Source organism: Canis aureus, chromosome 24 (genome assembly GCF_053574225.1).
Source record: "Canis aureus isolate CA01 chromosome 24, VMU_Caureus_v.1.0, whole genome shotgun sequence".
NCBI classification, from domain to species: Eukaryota; Metazoa; Chordata; class Mammalia; order Carnivora; family Canidae; genus Canis; species Canis aureus.
Window position 1 is genome coordinate 5,794,384 of NC_135634.1, and position 19,057 is coordinate 5,813,440.

General features: G+C 41.6%; 1 protein-coding gene across 11 annotated transcripts in view; it reads right to left on the minus strand.

Moving 5' to 3' along the window:
* Positions 1–5,642: 5,642 nt before the first annotated feature.
* Positions 5,643–19,057, minus strand: part of NBEA (neurobeachin) — a 668,634-nt gene continuing 655,219 nt past the window's right edge. For all 11 annotated transcript variants that reach the window (XM_077868099.1, XM_077868094.1, XM_077868093.1 and 8 more), the window contains 4 exons: positions 12,272–12,373; positions 10,441–10,637; positions 9,301–9,452; positions 5,643–7,502 (listed from right to left, as the gene is read on the minus strand). In XM_077868099.1, coding sequence (XP_077724225.1) covers positions 7,412–7,502; positions 9,301–9,452; positions 10,441–10,637; positions 12,272–12,373 — 542 coding nt within the window. In that variant the 3' untranslated portion in view covers positions 5,643–7,411. The remainder of the gene's footprint in view (positions 7,503–9,300; positions 9,453–10,440; positions 10,638–12,271; positions 12,374–19,057) is intronic.

The window sequence follows — 19,057 nt, forward strand, 5'->3', positions numbered from 1 at the left end:
CTGGTGCCCTCTGGGAGGTACTGACCAGTGTTGCCTGCAGCAGTGACAGGGGCAGTACCCACCCAGGGCCTCCCTCACCCCCCTCTTCATTTCCCTGCCCCCATGGAAGATGCCATCCAGCTTGCCCCATCTCTGGCTATATTGGGTTTTGGATGGAGAGTACGGGACCAGGGTGGGAACCCTGTCACTTTTACTGCAGGTGTGAATGACTGAGGCAGGGGTTGTGACCTCTCTGGCCATCAGTTTCCTATTAAGGCAAAGAGGAAGGGCTGGAGGGGATCTTTTGGGGCCCCAGCCTTCCCCAGGCCTGGAGAACTTGAGGCTACTCTCTGCCTCAGACCTGTCTAACCCAGGGCCTCTGGCCTGCAGCAGCCAAAGCCCCTCTGCAGTTCCCAGGGGAATCTTGCTGCCAGAGGAGAGGAAAGTCTGTGCAGAGGTGTCCAAGCTTCTAACCGCAGCTTTCTTTACTAGGGTTTTGGCTCTAGAGGCAAAGAGGGAAAATATATCATTATCCAGGAGAATCATTGCTCAGAGAAGGCCCTGCTAAGAAGCCGGATCTCCCGGTGTGTTGAGTGGCTTCTTGTTTTTGTTTCTGTAACTGACTGTGAAGGGGCATTATAAAAACAAACAAACAAATCAGACCTAAACCAAACAAAATCTTTCTTTCTTACTAGGTGCTAAACAGAGCCGAAATCCAAATTTATGTCTGCACGTGGTGGTGGGAAGCTGCCAGCCTCAACCTCTTCCATGGAGGGTTCAGATTCCATCAACAAAGTTCTACCCCCCACCCCCACCTCATGAGTCTTGCCCCAGGTCATAAGAGCACTTGACTTGGTGCCTGCAGGCTTCCTCGGTCAGCAGTGATGCCGCACAGTTCTGTGGCGATTCATGATCTGCAAAGCATACATCCTCCGCAAGGGCTCTATCTCTCGTACCCCTGAAACGCCTGGCCTCAGAAACATTTGGTCACCTGCCCCAGATCACAGAGCTGGTAAGCAGCAGAACTGGGTCTCAGACCCAAGTCTCCAAATCCCAAGTTTATTATTATTTTTCCCTGCATGACTCATGCAGTTACTTATTCCTTGGTTTATTCATTCATTCTCTCAACATTTTCAAGGGCATAGCATGTAGGTTCACAATCCAGGGGGAAAGACAGACACATAAATGACAGTGGCAAAACAGTTTCGTGCTAAATGTCCTGGACAGCAAAAGGAAAAATCCAACAGTTGAGCTGTCTTGCAGTGAGGGGAGATATGTGTCAGTGAGCAGTGAGAGGACAGGAGATGGGGCCAGATGGAGAGGGGTGTGGAAGCAATCCTGCGCACAGAGATGGGCACCAGCTGTGAGGGGAAGGGAGCTTTCTGGAGGAGATGGCACTGGAACCATGGCCATCATTAGCAGAAAAAAGTGTTCGTCAAGACAGGGCAGCCAAGATGGCAGACCTACAGACCTCTGGAGAAAGCTGCTGCTGCTGGTCACTGCTCTGGCTTTGGGACAAGCTTAGGCCTGACAAATTCAGAGTGGTCACAAGAGTCAGTGTGTTTAGATTTTTAAAGTATTCTCTCTACTCAAGTGTAACATACAGGCAGAAAAGTACACAAGTAATGACTGAACATACAGCTCAATGAATATTTACAAAGTGAAGGCCCCTGGGTAGCACATCCCACTCATGAGAGAGGACCCAGAGCCCCGAGATAGAATGCCCACCCCCCAGATTCCCTCTCCATGGCCCTTACCAGTTACGGTCTCTGGTTGAAAGTAGCCACTGTTCTGATTTATAGCGGCATGGGGCAGTTTCACAAGGTGTAGTCTACTTTAGGCAGACTCCAGCATGTACTCTTTTGTGGCTGGATTTTTCTAGTCATCATCCATGTTTGGTTATTAGGAACAAAGTTACTAAGGGCACTTTTCCCCCAGATCCTCTTGATGGAAAAATGAAGGCCTGTCATTTGGATTTTTACCTAAACGTGGGATTGCCGGATCCTACTATAGGCTGGGAATATGCTTAGTTTTACTACTAAATGTGTTCTGTGTCACATTTTTTTTTCAGCAGAGATAGGGAGCTGGGGGGCAGGAAAATGTGTTAGTCAAGACTGCTTTTATTTGATCTCAAGCACCAAAAATACAGCTTTGATCAATTAAGGTGGGGAGGGGTAGATGTTTCTTGGTTATTGAGTAAAGCAGGGTCCAGAATTGGGACACCTGTAAGAATGAGGGCAATATAGGTCCTCATGGGCTTGTGGCTGGCAGACGAGTGCACATGATCTTTCATTTCTCATGGCTTTCTCTATGTAACAGAGAGCGTGGTTGCTAGCAATCACTGGTTTCTTTGTGACAGATAAGTGACACCAAAGGAGAAGACTTCTCTCCTTCACTTCAGAATATACACATTTCAAAGAAGGCTCTGGGAGGCCATTGCTGGCCCAATCATTGGAGTCACCAGAATAGGGGAGATATGGTTGCACAGACCTGAGTCCAGGAGGTCCCAAGGATGGGGTTCCAGTAAATCACATTACAGGAAGAGGAGGAGAAGTACCTCCTCCCCTCCAATGCACACAAGACAAAGGGAAAGGCTGCCAAACAGATGAAATGAAACATGTTCCCTAGACTGTGGAAGGCGATGACCATCTGAAGTCTACTGAGGGCCAGGTGCTCGACTAGGTGTTTGACATATGTTATGAAATTTGATCGTCAGAAACAACATGTAATGTAGATGTGATTATGCCCATTTTAACTGATGAGGGAACTCATGGTTTACTTCCAGAGTGAGGAGCCAGTCAGTGCTTGAATTGACCAGAATACCAGGAAAAGTGCTTACCCCAAATCGTCTGTCAGCCTTCCCTTTTTTCCAACTGGATGAATATAGGTAAAATGCAGGAATCTAAAATGTATTCCTTCTTTTATAGCTACAGAAATTGCTATTATCAGTGATTCCTTGAGCCCTGATGGAAAAAGCCCATGACAATGGTGGTGACTGGAGCATGATACTCTCTGGAAAGCCCACAGAGCAGTGCAGGGAAAGGTAGGCCAAGCAGTGGGGAGAGGTAGGCTGGCAGGCTTTTGAGCATCCTAGCCAACTTTGTCACTTTACCCAGGGTTCTGGTATTTATCGGTTATCCATATATTCAGCAAGTCTATGTTTATTGACGGTCTATATAAATCCAACACTGTCCTAAAGAAACAAGATAAAAGAGTGCCATTGCCCAAGAAGCTCACAGCCACTAGGGAGGAGAGTCAAGTGACCCATCACAATATACCACTCAGTGCTGTGAGAGGGACATATCAGGTATGAGAAAGTTAACTCAGCAGGTAGGGAAGGCCTCACAGAGGAGGAAGCACCTGAGCTCAATCCATAAGAAAAAGAAAAAGTGGTATGATGTTGTCATTTACTTGAAAATATCCACTATAAACATTGTGCTAGTATCTGCTAATTTATACTGCATTCTAAGGGGTGGTCAGTTGCTCTGATCAGAAATCTCTACTCCGGGTCATTTAATCAGAAAGGTCTCAATATAAGTCAGGGCCCAGAACTCCAGCTTCCTTATTCCAAAAGAAACCAGAAGCTTTTATTATGTCAAAATAGTGAATGCTAAAATGGCTTTTCAGTGGGGGAAATTATTGCTTTCTTAATTAGCATAAGGGATGCTATAAATGATCTCTCATTGATGAAATTTGTGGTATTTAGTATATATGAATTCAATATGCACTGGCTGCAGTATTTTATTTTATTTTATTTTTAAATTTCTTTATTTATTCATGAGAGACAGAGAGAGGCAGAGACACAGGCAGAGGGAGAAGCAGGCTCCATGCAGGGAGCCAGATGTGGGACTCGATCCCTGGTCTCCGGGATCACGCCCTGAGTCGAAGGCAGATGCTCAACCACTGAGCTACCCAGGCATCCCTGGATGCAGTATTTTAGAGACCTTTCCTACCTCTCCACCACCAGGTGTAAGAGTCCACTGAAGCCATTAGTCTATACCCTTAGTTTGGGTGCCCAAGGCTGAGACCTAAATGTTTGGATTGGAAGATTCTGATGGCATCACAAGGCAGAGGGGGATGCTACTTCTAGAATGTTGCTACTTCTAGATGCTACTTCTAGTGTCTGAAAGCAGACATTAATGGTTGTCAGATCATCTAAAAAGGCACTGGAATTCACCAAGCTCCCAGGGTTCTGATTGGTCTTGTACTTGCCTGCTAAATTATGTTTGGTGAAAGGGTCGTCTGGGAGGCTCAGCCAGTTGAGCATGTGACTCTTGATCTCAGCTCAGGTCTTGATCTCAGGGTCATGAGTTCCAGCCCCACACGGGGCTCCATGTTGGTGAAAAGGTATCACAACATGTGGCAGCAATTGGTCCTAGGAATCTTTTGCATCATAATATAGTAAGCGTGTGGAGTCTGGGTACCACCTGCACCTGCCAAAAGACTGTACGCTACCAAACTGGTTTAGGTCAATTTGCAACAAGTTTGACCAGATAGTGCTGGCAAAGAGGCCCTCTCGGGTGGAAAAACACTAGGGCCATAGCACAGAGAATTTTCAGGGACTTGTAAATAGGTGGATTCCCCTGAGGTACGGGGTGCCGGGGGAAGGAGAATGAGAATGTTTCCCTCCTGAAGGATTTCTGTGCTCAGTTCCTGAGTGAGGCTTTCATCCCTCACATTAGTGTTGTTGAAAATGGGCCCAAGGATGATCTGCATGGAATCACCTGGGAGGGATGGGGCCTAGATTCTACTCTGCAGCCACGTCTTCCCCCACCAGAGTTTAAGAACATGGAAAGCCACTGTAGGCTGCTCAGCAGTGGGATGACTGGGTGGATGATTGGGGTGGTGGTGAACCAGAGCTTCTGGCAGCAGAGTGAGGTGTGTTGGGAAGGTCTGAATGGTCAGGTTTTAGTGACAGTTCGGAAGATGGTTCTAGAAGCGGGGAGTTGTTTTAAAGAGCTGCTGGTAGCCAGCCTGAGTGACTGATGGGCTGCCAGAAGGCTGGTTTGAGGGAGGCAGCTGGACTTATGACCGACATGACTGGCTTGGGGACCAGGTGAAAAGTGATAGGAGCAAGGCTTTCTCAGGCTGCTGTTGGTTGTCCTTTTGGTCTCCATTATGCAGATGGAAGCTTGCTTGTGGTCCAGTCACTCCTTGGGCCTGTTGGGCTGCTACCCGACTGCCTCTGCTAACCCAGGGTGACTGAGCCCTCTTAGCACTGCCCCGGCCTGCTGGCAGCTGCTCTGCTCGTGCCGGTCACTCTGTCCCTGCCTGCGTCATGCCTGGCCCATGATAAATTCTAGAAAGCATGATTCAAATGAGAACAGCATTATTTGGTAACATTCATGTAAAGAGCAATTATATTCTTCGCCATCACATGCATTTAGTTCCCTTCAAATAAAAGAAAAATAACCCAAAAAAGTGGATTATGTAGAAGAAATGACAGGGCTGTTTCCCTCTGGTCACTGTTGCCCCCAAATCCCTGCCAGATGGTCAAGCAGAGCAGCTCATGTTTCAGCAAATTACAGAACCTCATTAGGACTCTATTTCATGTTTTTAGATGCCGTAGGCCTTTATATGAGGTGATGCTGATTCCTTAAACTTGTATGACAACATAATGAATGCATGTTAGTGAAGTGTCCAATGAAATGTGAAACAATCAGTGAATTCTTTGCATATTTTATTTTTCTTTTTTTGATTTCCAACTCACACACATCTGGCATATTTTACATCTTTGCAATAAAACATGGTTACAATAGCTTAAGGAATTTATATATCCAAAATATTTCACCATGATCTCAAGATGAAATGAACTTGTCTTCCAGATGTTCGGTATCCTCCCAATTCTAAGCTACAAACTCAAGATATTGCTTACAGCCTGGTGATGAATAACTTAATCATTACGCTGATCCCCCAGAATTTCAGAATATCATAAATACAAACAACAATGAAGAAGGAATTCAGTGCTAAAACTTACTAATACAAGGTGGATGACAAAGAAGTAATCACGTCAATAAATAATGATATGTTTCTGGTGCAAAGTGCCAATACAAAGAACCCATTATCTTGTTGTATCTTTTTAAATAAATGACTGCAAGTGAGTATAAATTCTGAGAAAATTACATTCCTGGAACATGCCTCATAGCCCTACCGACACAATATGTACATCTATGACGATACAGCCACCAAATATACAAAGAAGAAACATGAATAAGTGTATATACCCCTGGGTGTGTAACTTGATCAGTACAAGGTATGGAAAATCATTTGATACCCATCAGTTTATATCATAAAAAGATGAAGTGCCTTAGGCTAAGAGTGTGGCTTTAGGTGAGAATTGCACAAGAACCTAAAGGAATAACCTCAGTTATTGTTAGAATAAAGTCTGACCCGTTATTAAAGAAACTAAGCTATTCGAGAACCGAAGAGAAAAAACCAAAACAAAATCAAACCAAACTAAAAATAGTTAGCATCAGATTCTCTTCCCCTAATGTACACACACTAAGCCAGCAGGATGACTCTGGAAGAGATGTCCAGGAGTTGGGAAGTCATTACTATGGAACTAACGATCATGACTCCTATTTATACAATAAAAACCAAGACCTCATCCCTAAGCCCCCTTTCTGCTGTGTCTTCAAATTATGAAGGGTAGGGCTGAATTTTCTTTGTATAAAGTAGCAAAAATGGCAAATAATGGCTTAGTATCCAAATGCTTTATGAGCAAATTTCACTTAGAAGGGATGAATGTAGATTAAAAAGTGCAAACCATATTTTGGTGAATATGTCCAAAATTACTGAGCCCAAATTCAACCCTTTCATACGAGCTGTGTCCTTGGACATATCTTTCTGTTTCATAGTGTGAATGCACCTGTTCCATCAAGACATCAGGATTAAAGAACATGCAAGTTGTAACTCCACAATAAAATTAAGAAACGTTTTGTTCTTTATACAAGGTTTTACTTTTACAAAAGTATCCCTTTAAATAAGATGCATCTGATGTACAAAGTATCAAACGTGTTTTTTTTTTTTTTTTTCTCAGCTTGAAAAGAGGCTGGAAATGGGATGCAGGTTAGGTTCAAAGCTTAAACTTTGTAACAACTGGACACAAGGTTCCTCAGAATTGTCAAAAGTCTCTTGTGACGCGTCCTATTACCTTTTCTCAATAAACAACAATATATGAAATAATTACCAAAACATCTCCTAATTCATATAATTTACATGATATAAGCTTGCTTGGTAGCAGCTGGTGTTCAGTCGTGAAAAAACACACAAAGTAAAGTGGCTGCTGACTACAATGTACAGCTATTGCTGGGTGTGATGGAATGTACAAACGGAGGTCGATGTAGACGAGTTTTTTCCACCAGAGATATTGCCTTTCCATGCAGCACTTGTGCTCTCAGCTTTAACTTGGCTTTTGGGTCTTCGTTTTTCTTCAGTATCTGTTCTGATGCTCATAATGCCACCGATTAAAATCTATATTAAACGCTACGATGCTACCAGAAGCCATACCAGTGATCAGAGTCCTGGAAAAGCAGAGACAGTGGTTAAGAGTGATGTAAAATCACTGATGCATTTGCTACTTTTCTACTAGACAGTATCATGCGTTCTGAGTTCCCCAAGTGTTAGTTTTGTGTTCACTGACACAGGATTGTAACCTGTTCTTGGTTCTCCTGGGAGAACTTGAACCAATCCTGCTCAGATCCGGACTGCCAGACCGAGTGTTGTGTAGCTTTTGATCAGATAGTTCCTCAGATAGACACTTTATGGGTAAGCATCCTCAATACGTGCATGTAACTTATGTGCGTGTGCTACTGCTCTAACATATCAGGGACATTATAAAACACAAAAATAATGGAAATGAGGGATGAGATTGAGCTAGAAATAGGAACTTCATCAGTTTCTTTCTTCCTCCTCTTTGGAGACCCCTGACATTAATGTGACTCTGCAGATGCTCCCCGTCTACCCTCTCTTCTGATGCCTAGTGAATTAAGCTTCTCTTGCCCTCCTCACTCTTCAAGAAAAGTCAATCACTTCCTTCTCCTGACATGCCGTCCCTACTTCCCTCCCATACAATGATGATTATTATTTGGGCACTGAGGAGTCACTAATCTTAGTACTTGGTGGTGCGTCATCTATGATGGTGGTAGGTAGCGAATGTTTGCAACATGAATGAGTAAGAATGTCAGGGAGAATGTTTCAACTTGATTTCACTACTTGGTATCAAATACTTTAGAAATGCTCATGTATCTATACGTAATTACATAATAAAGCATTCCCATTTATTCATGAATACTGACTACAGCATTCTGGAATACTCTTAAAATCACCTGCTTACATTTTCTTTAAAAACAGGCTGGGCAGCAGATCAAAAAATATCCCTTTCTCAAGCTCTTAATCATGTTACTTCTCTTGATGACTTCAGTACCATTTTACTAGATTGTGCAGATGCTTTGTTAAATTTGTGATATAAGCCTTAGTATTGATAATATTTTGAAACCCATACTTTAATAAAGAATATACATGTAGATGAAAAAAGTTGGTTAATACACTTTTCTTATTTCTGTTAAATATACAGCAAAAAAGGAGAAATTATATACCACATTAAGATTACAGAGTTTAAGATTTTTTTGAATCTAGAAATTTTAGACTTTATATTCCAAGTATCCTTTTCATTTTACAATAAACACCTTGTCCTGTTGCCAACTGAGGCACAAGGGAAAATTATTAATTAATTCTCATATCAGTTCTTTAAGAAAAGATTATAAAGTTTTAGGGGAATATATAAAATATAAAAAAATAACACAAATGAGAAATGTGTGAATAAGAAAGTGGGAGGGAGGGATTGTCTCAGTAACAGGTGAGTGTTTTATATCTTTTAAAACAGAGGCCAGCTCTGCTGAGAGTTGCTGGCTACAAGGATGCCTCAAGCTGAAACACACCTGTGCTGAGAAACATGTGTCTTCTTCCCAGAATGGAAGCCAGGGGGGCTCTGTCTGAGGCTAGGTGAGGCCCTTGGAACAGAGACGTTGGTGGGAATAATTCTGTTTGGAGCAGTGTCTGGATGTGCCTATTCTTCAAAAGACCCATTTCTTCCTTTATGCAACCCTGTTCTCCCCGCCGATTATTCTCTTTCTGTTTTCTTCCTACCAGAATCCTTTCTTATAGCACTTACTCCCCTTCTCAACTTATCCTTTTCTGTGCTAGTCTTTCTTCCATCTGGATGCTGGAATCTTATTCACAGCACATTTCACCCTTGGTAGAATGTAAAGAAGTTTCAGTGACAGTTCTCAAGTGATTACATTTCCCCTTGGCGTGGCTCACCTCTGGTCATGGGATAAGTCCATTGCTCTAATGCCAGCATCACATCCAGGGTAAATGTATAGCTGCTTGAAGTCACAGGCCTGCCAGACCTCCACCACACCATTGTCCCCTCCGGTCACCAGGTTCTGGCCATCACTACTCAGGAGAATGGCCTTCAGAAAAGGCAGAAAAACAACAATTTCTCTGTTTTTCCCAGATGGTCAATGGTCATTACCCAAAAGCACTCAACACAGTTCCCTCATAATTATTATCTGCTTTTAGCCATTTGTCCAAGTTGCCTAAAGTCCACTCCACAGAATTTCCAATGTGGAATTCATCAGAGTTCTTACATAAACAAAGGATCTTATTAAAACCAATTAAGGTTACAAAATAACAGAAGTCCCAAAGAGAATATTATCAATCTAATCCAGGAAGAATTTGAGAATTAAGTAACATGATGTTTTGTTAAGTCCTGAATAGTAACAATGTCAAGATTTTCAGAACAAATGGCAGAAGCATATTTCAAAAACGGTTTTTAATAATGATAAACCAACAATCAAAATTCATTTATGAGTGAAGGGCAGTCTGGTACATGTAATTTTGGTCTAGGGTTCTAACAGTAACATTCTTTGACAAGAAACTCACTTTTAATGTCAGATGATGCAGAACTGTTTATAAAGGAGCTGAAGAAAGACCTCCTTAGGGGTCTGACTTCTAATCAAACAAAAGCTATCATCTCTAAATCCACTGAGTTAACTACTTGGGATTAAATGAACTTTGGGTTTGTTCAAAGCATCAATCTACATGAAGTTACATGCTTTTAAAACCAGCACACATTTGGAGCACCTGGGTGGCTCAGTTGGTTAAGCTTCTGCCTTTGGCTCAGGTCAGGATCTCAGGGTCCCACCCACCCCCTCCCTCCCCTAGTTGAGCCCCACCCTTGAGACTCCCCCTCCACTGCTCAGTGAGGAGTCTGCTTCTCCCTCTCCTTCTGCCCCCCCACCATACTCTCTCTCTCAAATAAATAGAATCTAAAACAAACAAAACACAGCACACATTTATCTGGATACCAGGGAAATTCTATTACGAATCCTTTAATGTAAGGTAGCCGATCGGTCTCGTGGCTTCAGTCCCTGTTAAGCACTGAACATGCAGATTTACCCTGGTTGAATCATTGATCTCCATTTGAGCCAAAAGTTTCCCGTTAATGCTGAAATTGCTGAATCGCCCTCGTTCATAGTATATGATACAGTGGCCTTCACTAGAGACGGAAATCAAGCGGGGGAACAAGCAGTTTTCTGGTCCTTCTAGGGCTCGCAGCAAATCTCCAGTGATGGTGTGGACAAGGCAAGGGCCCTCTGCAGAAGGAGGACAGCCAGGGCTGGAGTCATTCATGATGACAAGTCACATATGAGCTCTCACAAACCCACAAACCCTACCTCGGTACGTACACTCAGATTTGTTCAAAGAAGGCAGAGAAGAAAAGAGGTACGCTAGCAGGAGCCAAGAACTGGTGTTTTATTTAAACAAATCAAATACAGGAAGCTGTTACCACATACAGATCTCCCCAACTTTTTATCTAGGGAAATATCTGGTCTTTTCCTTCATGAGATAATATTCTCATGAGATAATACACAAACACTTTTTGTCTGTCAACATGATCAGTGAGGCAAGAGTGCAAAACTAGTATGGGGAGTAGTGACTTATTTTGCTCTGATTTTTCTCCCCTGGCAGAAATCGTGTTGATAAGATAAAAGTTTCACTAGCCAAGTTGATAGAAATAACTTGGTTAATATAGTTTGATATTACTTGCCCCTCAACAAAACAACCTCATGAAAACAATGAATTACATTTTTATTTTCCAGTTGACTCCAGTAGATACATATTTTACAAAACACTTAGCATTATAAGGCTAGACCTAATTTTTTTTCCTGATTTCTAAAATGATAGAGAATACAGAAAATCAGGGAGAAAAATAACATAGCAATCACAATATCACCCATCATCTCTAGAAAGTGTTGTTTTTTTCCCCCATACCTGTCTTTTTTTTTTCCTTTTCACTTTACAAGATAGGATATTACACAAATTGCTACTTTAAAAAATATTTAGAAAAGGATATTTATTGAAAATATTCTATGTGTTCATAGGGTTATTTACTCTTAGACACAAAAGTGAAAAAAACACAGTCCCTAACCTTCAGATATTATATCCATTCTTCATAAAGCAGCCAGGACAAGCTCCTGAAAACCAAATCTGATCATCGCATCACTTTGCTTAAAAAACCTTCAGTGGCTTTCCAGTACGCTTGAAATAAAATACACATGGCAATCAATCCCTGTGCCACGGGCCCTCCCTCCTGTCAACTTTCTCTCTCCCTAACTCCACCGCGACAGCATCCCCTCAGCCCCTCTGCTTTTCTTGCAGTTTCTCCCAAGTATGAGGCTCCTTCCTGCCCCAGACCCTCCCATGGAGAATTGGGTGTCTGATCCGGAAGTAGAATCCAAGTTTCCTGATTTTTCCTGAAACAATTCCACAAAAAGCAAAACCTCCAGGTACTCATGTGTCCTTTCCCACCAACCTCTACAAGCCTAGGGCCTTATAAAGGAAGGGGCTTCTTGAGGGAGGTGGGTCCAAGGCTATGACTGAGAAGCAACCTGACTGCCCCCACCCCCAGATTCCCTACTACCTCACAGATACCTCCCCCCATCTTTTATGTGTTATTTTTAATAGTTGCATCGCAGGGACATGCTATAGTTTAATTTACCAGTGTCCTGGCTAGAATGCTGGTGGCCACAAAATACTACATAACATTTTACATATATTTTATATTAATACTAGTGAATATTACTAATAAAATGAAACAGTTGCAAGGAACTCAGAGGATTACATTGTCTATAGAGAGCCTGCTAAAGGAAAGACATCATAAATCATGGTTCACTTGAGAAAATAGTACAGTTTTTAAAGACCTAAAATGAAAGAAATGCCTTCTGACCTTTAGCACCACTGATAACAAGTCCAAGTTCTGCACAGACGGAAACACAGACAACTTCATGGTCATGGCCTGTGAGGACAGCTCTGGGTGCAGGATAGTCACCTGCAAGGAAACCGGAGCAGTGAGTTAGCACAGACCAATGCTAGAAATGAAGAGCTACACCATTAACTCAGACATTTAAAATAATAATCATTAATATTTATTGAGTGCACTTACTAGATGTGTGACCATGAGCCAGTGCCTTAACCTGTTTCCTCACCTTTAAACTACTACTACTGTAAACCCACTCTGTGGGTCGTTTAGATGACTGAGTACCTTAACAGATGTGACGTGCCTACAACATCATGACAGTGTGATAGCTATTCTTTTCCTGACCATTGTTATGAAACTGACACCAAGCCTGCCAAGGTATTTATATGTATTATCTCATTTAATTATGGCAATATTCCTATGAGGCAGGTACTGTTGTTATCCCTATTTTATAGCCAAGAAACCCAAGGCTTTGCAAGGTTATTCAACTTGTACAATTTCATACAGCTAGCAAACACTGGACTGAGCCCAGAGCCATCTAATTTTGAAAACCATGCTCTTACCCATTTAAAAACATTCCTTAAAATCTCCAACAAAACAGGCTGAGGTGCTTTGATTTTGAGTGAGAGGAAGGTAGGGAAGGAAAGAGATGACCATCTTAAATTTCCACTTGACTTAATGTTAAATCGAACCTAGCTAAAAAGTCCAGCTGTGTTACAGGACACAAGCATTTTCACTGCTAAGTGCTTTCCCAATCATTAAGTGAATGATTGGCATTCTTCTAGGCAGGCTAGGAGCTGGGACCGTAAAGAGGTGTAAGGCATAACCTGGAACTCTTGAGAACTCATCAAACAACTTCGGCCTTCCCCAGGCTTGCCATTGGACACACTCCACTATACCAAGTGTGAGGAAGAACAGATTATATGCAGAGTATATGCAGTAGGGATCAAAAGACCTCCATACGAAGAGAACATCAGAATATCAGGTGAGTAACCTGCACAAAGACAGCGTGGGAAGGATCAGCAAAGTTAAGAGGGCATCATGCTGAAGCTTGTCTTATTGCGGCAAACTGTTTGGAAAAGCCAGTCTGGGACAGAAATGAGGGGTCTCTACAGGCTTCGGTGCAGATCGTAAAAGAAAAGGAAACAATAGCAAGTCACAGAGGCACTGCAGAAGGTGAATGGGCTATGGTGCCAACCTGGGCAGGGTTCTCACAGGTTCCTTTGGTGGATAGGAAAAGACAGTATTGGCCATCCTGGGCATATGTGAGGACCTCTAAGAGACTCATTGAGGTGAAATGCTATTGAAGGTTGAAGGTTGTGATCAGAAAGGAGGATGTGAAACACTTAGTAACAATACAGTTTGGACCTGAATCAGCCCATCAGATTCAACAAATATTTTATCAATGCCTTGTAACACCCCACTATTTCTATTTCTCATTAATATCACACTAATTAATGTCTTATGTTGCCTATTTCCTTCTGTTTTTATTTTTAAACAGTTCTAGCTGACTCCTAGTGTATGACAGTTTTATCTGGATGTCTGGTTTAGCTGACTCTACAGTACTATCTTAGCAAACCGTCAGTAGGATACATAAATATGCCTCTGTGCATATAGTACGAATGTATTATTTCATCTTAAGTTATCAGGATTATTGGCCATTACTTTTTCTCCTTGAAAAGTCATGTAGGAACTTGGTGTTTATTTGAGATTTTATTTGAGATTTCATTTGAGATTTTATTTATTTGAGATTTTATTTGAGATTTATTTATTTTGAGATTTTATTTGAGAGAGACAGACAGAGATTGAGAGCAAGCACAAGCAAGGGGAGTAGCAGGCTGAGGAAGAGGGAGAAGCAGGAGGGAGCTCAAAGTGGGGCCCAATCCCCAGATCCTTGGGATCAAGACCTGAGCCGAAGGCAGATGCTTAAGTGAGTCACCCAGGCTCCCTCTGTAGATGTTTTCTTGGGAGTGAAAAGTTCTATGAAAATTTTAAATTTCAGATTTATACTTTGAGGATACTCTAAACATATTTGTTAACCAGTTATAAAGACGAGCTCTCTCTTTGCTGTCAAAAATTTATGCTGCGGCAATTTAAAATTGACTTATGCTTTAACAATTAAGATGAACTAATTAATTCAGTGTTTCTCAAACTTGTTCATGGGGTCCGAGAACACATTCCTCAGAGTCAGGGTTTTTTTTTTGGGGGGGGGCAAGTTAATTATAATTTTGTTCTATTTTGTATTTTGTATTTACATTCAATTTGTCATCAAGTGCCCTCCTTAATTTTGTTCTCTTTAAAAGGGATCAGTGTAATAGTTAAGTTTGAGGAACACTGTAGATTAATTTTTTTCCTCCAAGGTCACTGATTCTTTTCATGTTGGTAGCTTCTACAAAGCTATCTGATCTTCTTTTGTTTTTAGACATAATTAAAAATTAGTTACATATTAAATATTTATAACATATGTATAAAATTAAGAGAATAAAATAAATTCACTTGTACTCATTTCCTAGCTTAAGAAATATAAAACAGTACTCAGTAACTTTGGTTCTCCTTTTCTTATACCTTAGACTTATGCTTTTTTATTTATCTATACACTTTTTTTGAGAGACAGAGAGAGTGTGTGTACACGCATGTGAGCGGGGACCTGGGGGGGGTGCAGAGGGAGAGTGAATTTCATCAGGCTCCACGCTCACTGTGGATCCCGACTGGAGCTCAATCCTATGATCATGGCCTGAGCTGAAACCAAGAGTCAGAGGCTTAACTGACTGAGTTACCCAAGCATCCCAAACAAATGCCTTTTTAAGAAAAAGTTCTGTATTTTTCTTTTATTCATTCTGCTTCACCTGGTTGTTGAGCTTGTGATCTTTTCTCACATTGCTTGAGTTCCTTGCATGCTGGCCTGTTTTTTTCTGTCAATCCTACTCTGGGTAGGGTGCCCCCAGCCCCAATTCTTTTCTCCCAGAGAACCACCCTGTGCTTTGGGGTGGACACTGCTCTGATGGCTCCCACCTGGCTGCGATGCCTGGTCTTCACTGTGGAGGGGGCAGGGTGGGGGCAGCGAATGTTCACCGGCTGGCAATTGTGCCTGCCTCCCTGGATCACCCCTCCCTTGGCACCAGCAGCATGAGAAGCTGCACTGGTGCTTTGATTCTATGCCCCACAGAGGCTGGAGGGAAGGCAACAATAGGCCTGGGAAAATGGGAGGGAAGAGCATAACTAAGATGCCTATACTGCGAGACGCACAATGTGCTTCCTCTGGTTTGCCAACACCTCCTCCTTTAGACCCAATCATCCTCTTATCTCTCCAGGAATTGCTCAGTTTCCTGTGACCTTCCCCAGATCCATCAGTTTCCATTTCGCTTTTGGGGCCTCTCTTTGCTGGAATATGGGAGAAGCAGGGCGGCAGCCCGTGTGTCATCTTCTAAGTTTTTGTATACCACTATGATGGGTTTGAATATTGACAAAACATCCATTTATATTTGTCGGCAATCCTGGATTTGTCTGAAATATATTTATAAAATAATGCTCTAAAGATGCCTTGAGTTCCCTGGTAAAATGAAAATGAAGATTTTCTGTGTAATGTGATCCTTAATTTTCCTAATTATTTTATGTCAGAGAGACTGGTGAATTAAAAAAAATTATGAAATTATATGCTTAATAAAATTTACATTAAGTAAAGAGTTTTCTAAACTTTTTCCCTTATATGCTACAGAAAAAAAGTAAAAAGCTATCTAGTCCTCTTGCAGGGAATTGAAAAACATGTATAAAACTACTCCTTATGTATGTAATCTATTTTCTATTAGGAAATAAGCCTTTCCAAGGCTTGCATTTGATTTAGAAAGTCAAAAAAATTTTTTTCATTACCATCTCCCCAGATTATTTGAATAAACCATGGAGACTGTTAAGGGGATATTGTTCAGGGCCCCTGAAAGCACTGTTTTCCTCTTTAAACTAGAGAAAAGTAAATAAAATGTTATTCAGGGGTTTTTGAGTTGGGAAACCAGCAGCAAGAGGAAGCATATTTCCCTGCCAGGGACATTTCATTGCCAGGGACAGATGTCACACACCCCAACAATCATTCAAAATCTTGGGACTATCCTGTCACTGTCACATCACAACTGATGGATGTGGCTGGGGGTTAAAGGGCCTGTGCACAGGGAGGTGGAGGTGAACGCTCCCCACCCTGTGTCCCCCCCTTCAACACAGCGCCATCGCCCTCATCTCCTCAACAGAGGAGCTCTCCATGTGATGGAATTACCATGGACGATAAAGAGCAAACATGCCCTATTTTGAGATTGCTTATAGGCAAGCCATTTGGAAACTCCAAATATAAAAGGCTTATTATAAACAGATTCCATCTCATTTTTAAGCAAAAGTCATTTCAATATTTTAAAAATGGATGACAAAAACAGTACAAAGATATTAGATGCTGTTACTCACATGGAAGAGAACTTTTTCAGTGAAATGGTCTCTGGCCTTAGAGAAATGATCAAAGTAAGGATATTCATGGTTCTTATTATTTTAAACCTTATTCTACTTAGTACCTTATTCTACTTAGTAGTCCTTATTCTATTAGGACTACTAATATGCAGTGGGAAGCTTTGGTTCCTCTGCATGAAGATCTAAATAAAAACAGCAGAGTTTGTACAATCTATGACCCTCAATGCAGTTCTGCTGGAATCAGAAGATGAACGTCTTGATGATATATGATGTTCAGACTTTATCTACACCCTTTGTTAGCTCCCTGCAGAATCCCCGTGGAAAGGATTTTCATTCATGTTTATACCTACATAAAAATAGGATGGCTTGAAATCCTAGAATAAGTATTTTAATCACTACTGCGATTTCAAGATTTATGTTAAAAAACTGTCAGACAATTGTTAAGATTAGCTCAGAAGACCTGTGTCCAAGAGGAGTCCCTTATTGAGACTCTGCATCCTCAGCCACTTGCAGGTCTGGCCCAAGTATCAAGAATGCCTGGGCCCGCATTTTCCACAGGCCACAGGTGACCCATATAAAAATATCCCCAGGGCTGGAAAATGACCCATGATGTGGTTTCGTTTTATTATATTAATCTATTACTCACAGAATACTCACTGAAAAATAGAAGATAGCTATTCATTCACTCTATGTTCTTTTTCTCTTGCAGAGAGGACACAAACAACCTCTGAGCACTGCTGTGGCAGGATGAATCTCCTCCCTTAAAGTCCTGAACCTGGATCTAGGTCAAGGTACATTACTGTCCTGCCATTACCTTCCCCAAACAGTCAACAGTATAATCCAAGGAAGTAGAGTTTTGCATAAATGCCCAGAGACACCCCTAACCCTCCTGGTATGGATCTGAAGCTCTCTGATCACAAGAACCTATTAGTCAACTCTTGTGGTTTTTTTTTTTTTTTTTTAATAAATATTTCTTTTGACTCAAGCCAAAGAACCCTGCAGCCTTAGTTCCATAAAGGGACAGGAAGAGCACTGACCAAGTGGCATTCAGCCCCTTTCTTAGTCATGGACCCTACAAAGTCTCCTAATATTAGGCTGAGGGGATGGGAGGCTGAGAAGAGAATGTTACATTACGGACATCACTTTTGAAAGTCCTAGGAGTTAGGAATTGTTCACATATAACTATGCTTCCTCTGATACATTTAATAAGCCCTAGCTAAGATCCCTAGTTCTGAGAAGTGACGCAAGCATATGTATAAGTTAAAAATATCTCTGGGCTGTTTGTCCAGGCTTCTTTCATCCAGTACAATACACTGGTTAGTGGTGGTCATGGAGCTGGGCACCAGGACACCCAAAGTAGGAGAAGGCTGGATGCAAACAAAGAGAGGGATATGATTTGGCAGATGTTTAATGACAGGTCGTAGCTGGCAGGAGGGTCAGTGTCCAGAGCTGAAGCTCACACAATGGGAGCCCAAGGAAGGGATGTGTGCACAGCTAGAGCCTCCTTTTCAATGGGCTTCTTGTTTCATAGTTTGCATAATGCTTATACAACATCAGTTAAAAGACTTATTTTTAAAAAAGTGAAATTGGAATGGCATAATAATGTCTTCTGCATTTTACTCGAATATCTGTAGATTTGATCTGAAAAGATGAACAGTAAATTCTCTTCCAAAGTTTCCTATTGCTATGATTTTAAAAACGTCATATGTATGTATCAACAAACCTTTCTACAAAGCACCTTATATCTGGCAGAAACAAAAACCACACACTTTAAAAGCAAATTGGATTTTGAGCTGGGGTCCCAGTGTATTTTAGGTGTCTGTTGAAGAGACAACAATGTTGACTTGCTCCTCTTGTGACTATCTTTTTGGAAGCTACAGCACGTAATGAGAAATGTCAAGTCCCAAGATCAATGAAATTTTGGGCTCCAGGGATTCAACAGGAATAGCATTGATCCTTTTAAAGAACACCAGTCAGAGATGGGTTGTAATATATTGCAAAGAGGGGCTCAGGAGGATAAGCGGCCAAGTCCAAGATACCTACCTGACAAAAATTCAATCAGCTTTTAGCACAAATTGCCTGCTCTGCTCTCCTTTTTTTCATGCAGTAGGCTGCTTCCAATTAAAGTGCGCAAATTAATTTTTATCACTTCCAAATTAGTTTCAGAATTTGTGCAAAAGAGTGTTTCAGATGAAAGCATCTGTCCCTCACATCTCTGCAATTCTGTTATCTAGTCAGGGACCTATTTAAATCTCCAAGAAAATTTTCTATATTCAAAGTCCTGAGTTTGAAAGAGTAACACTGGATATTGGT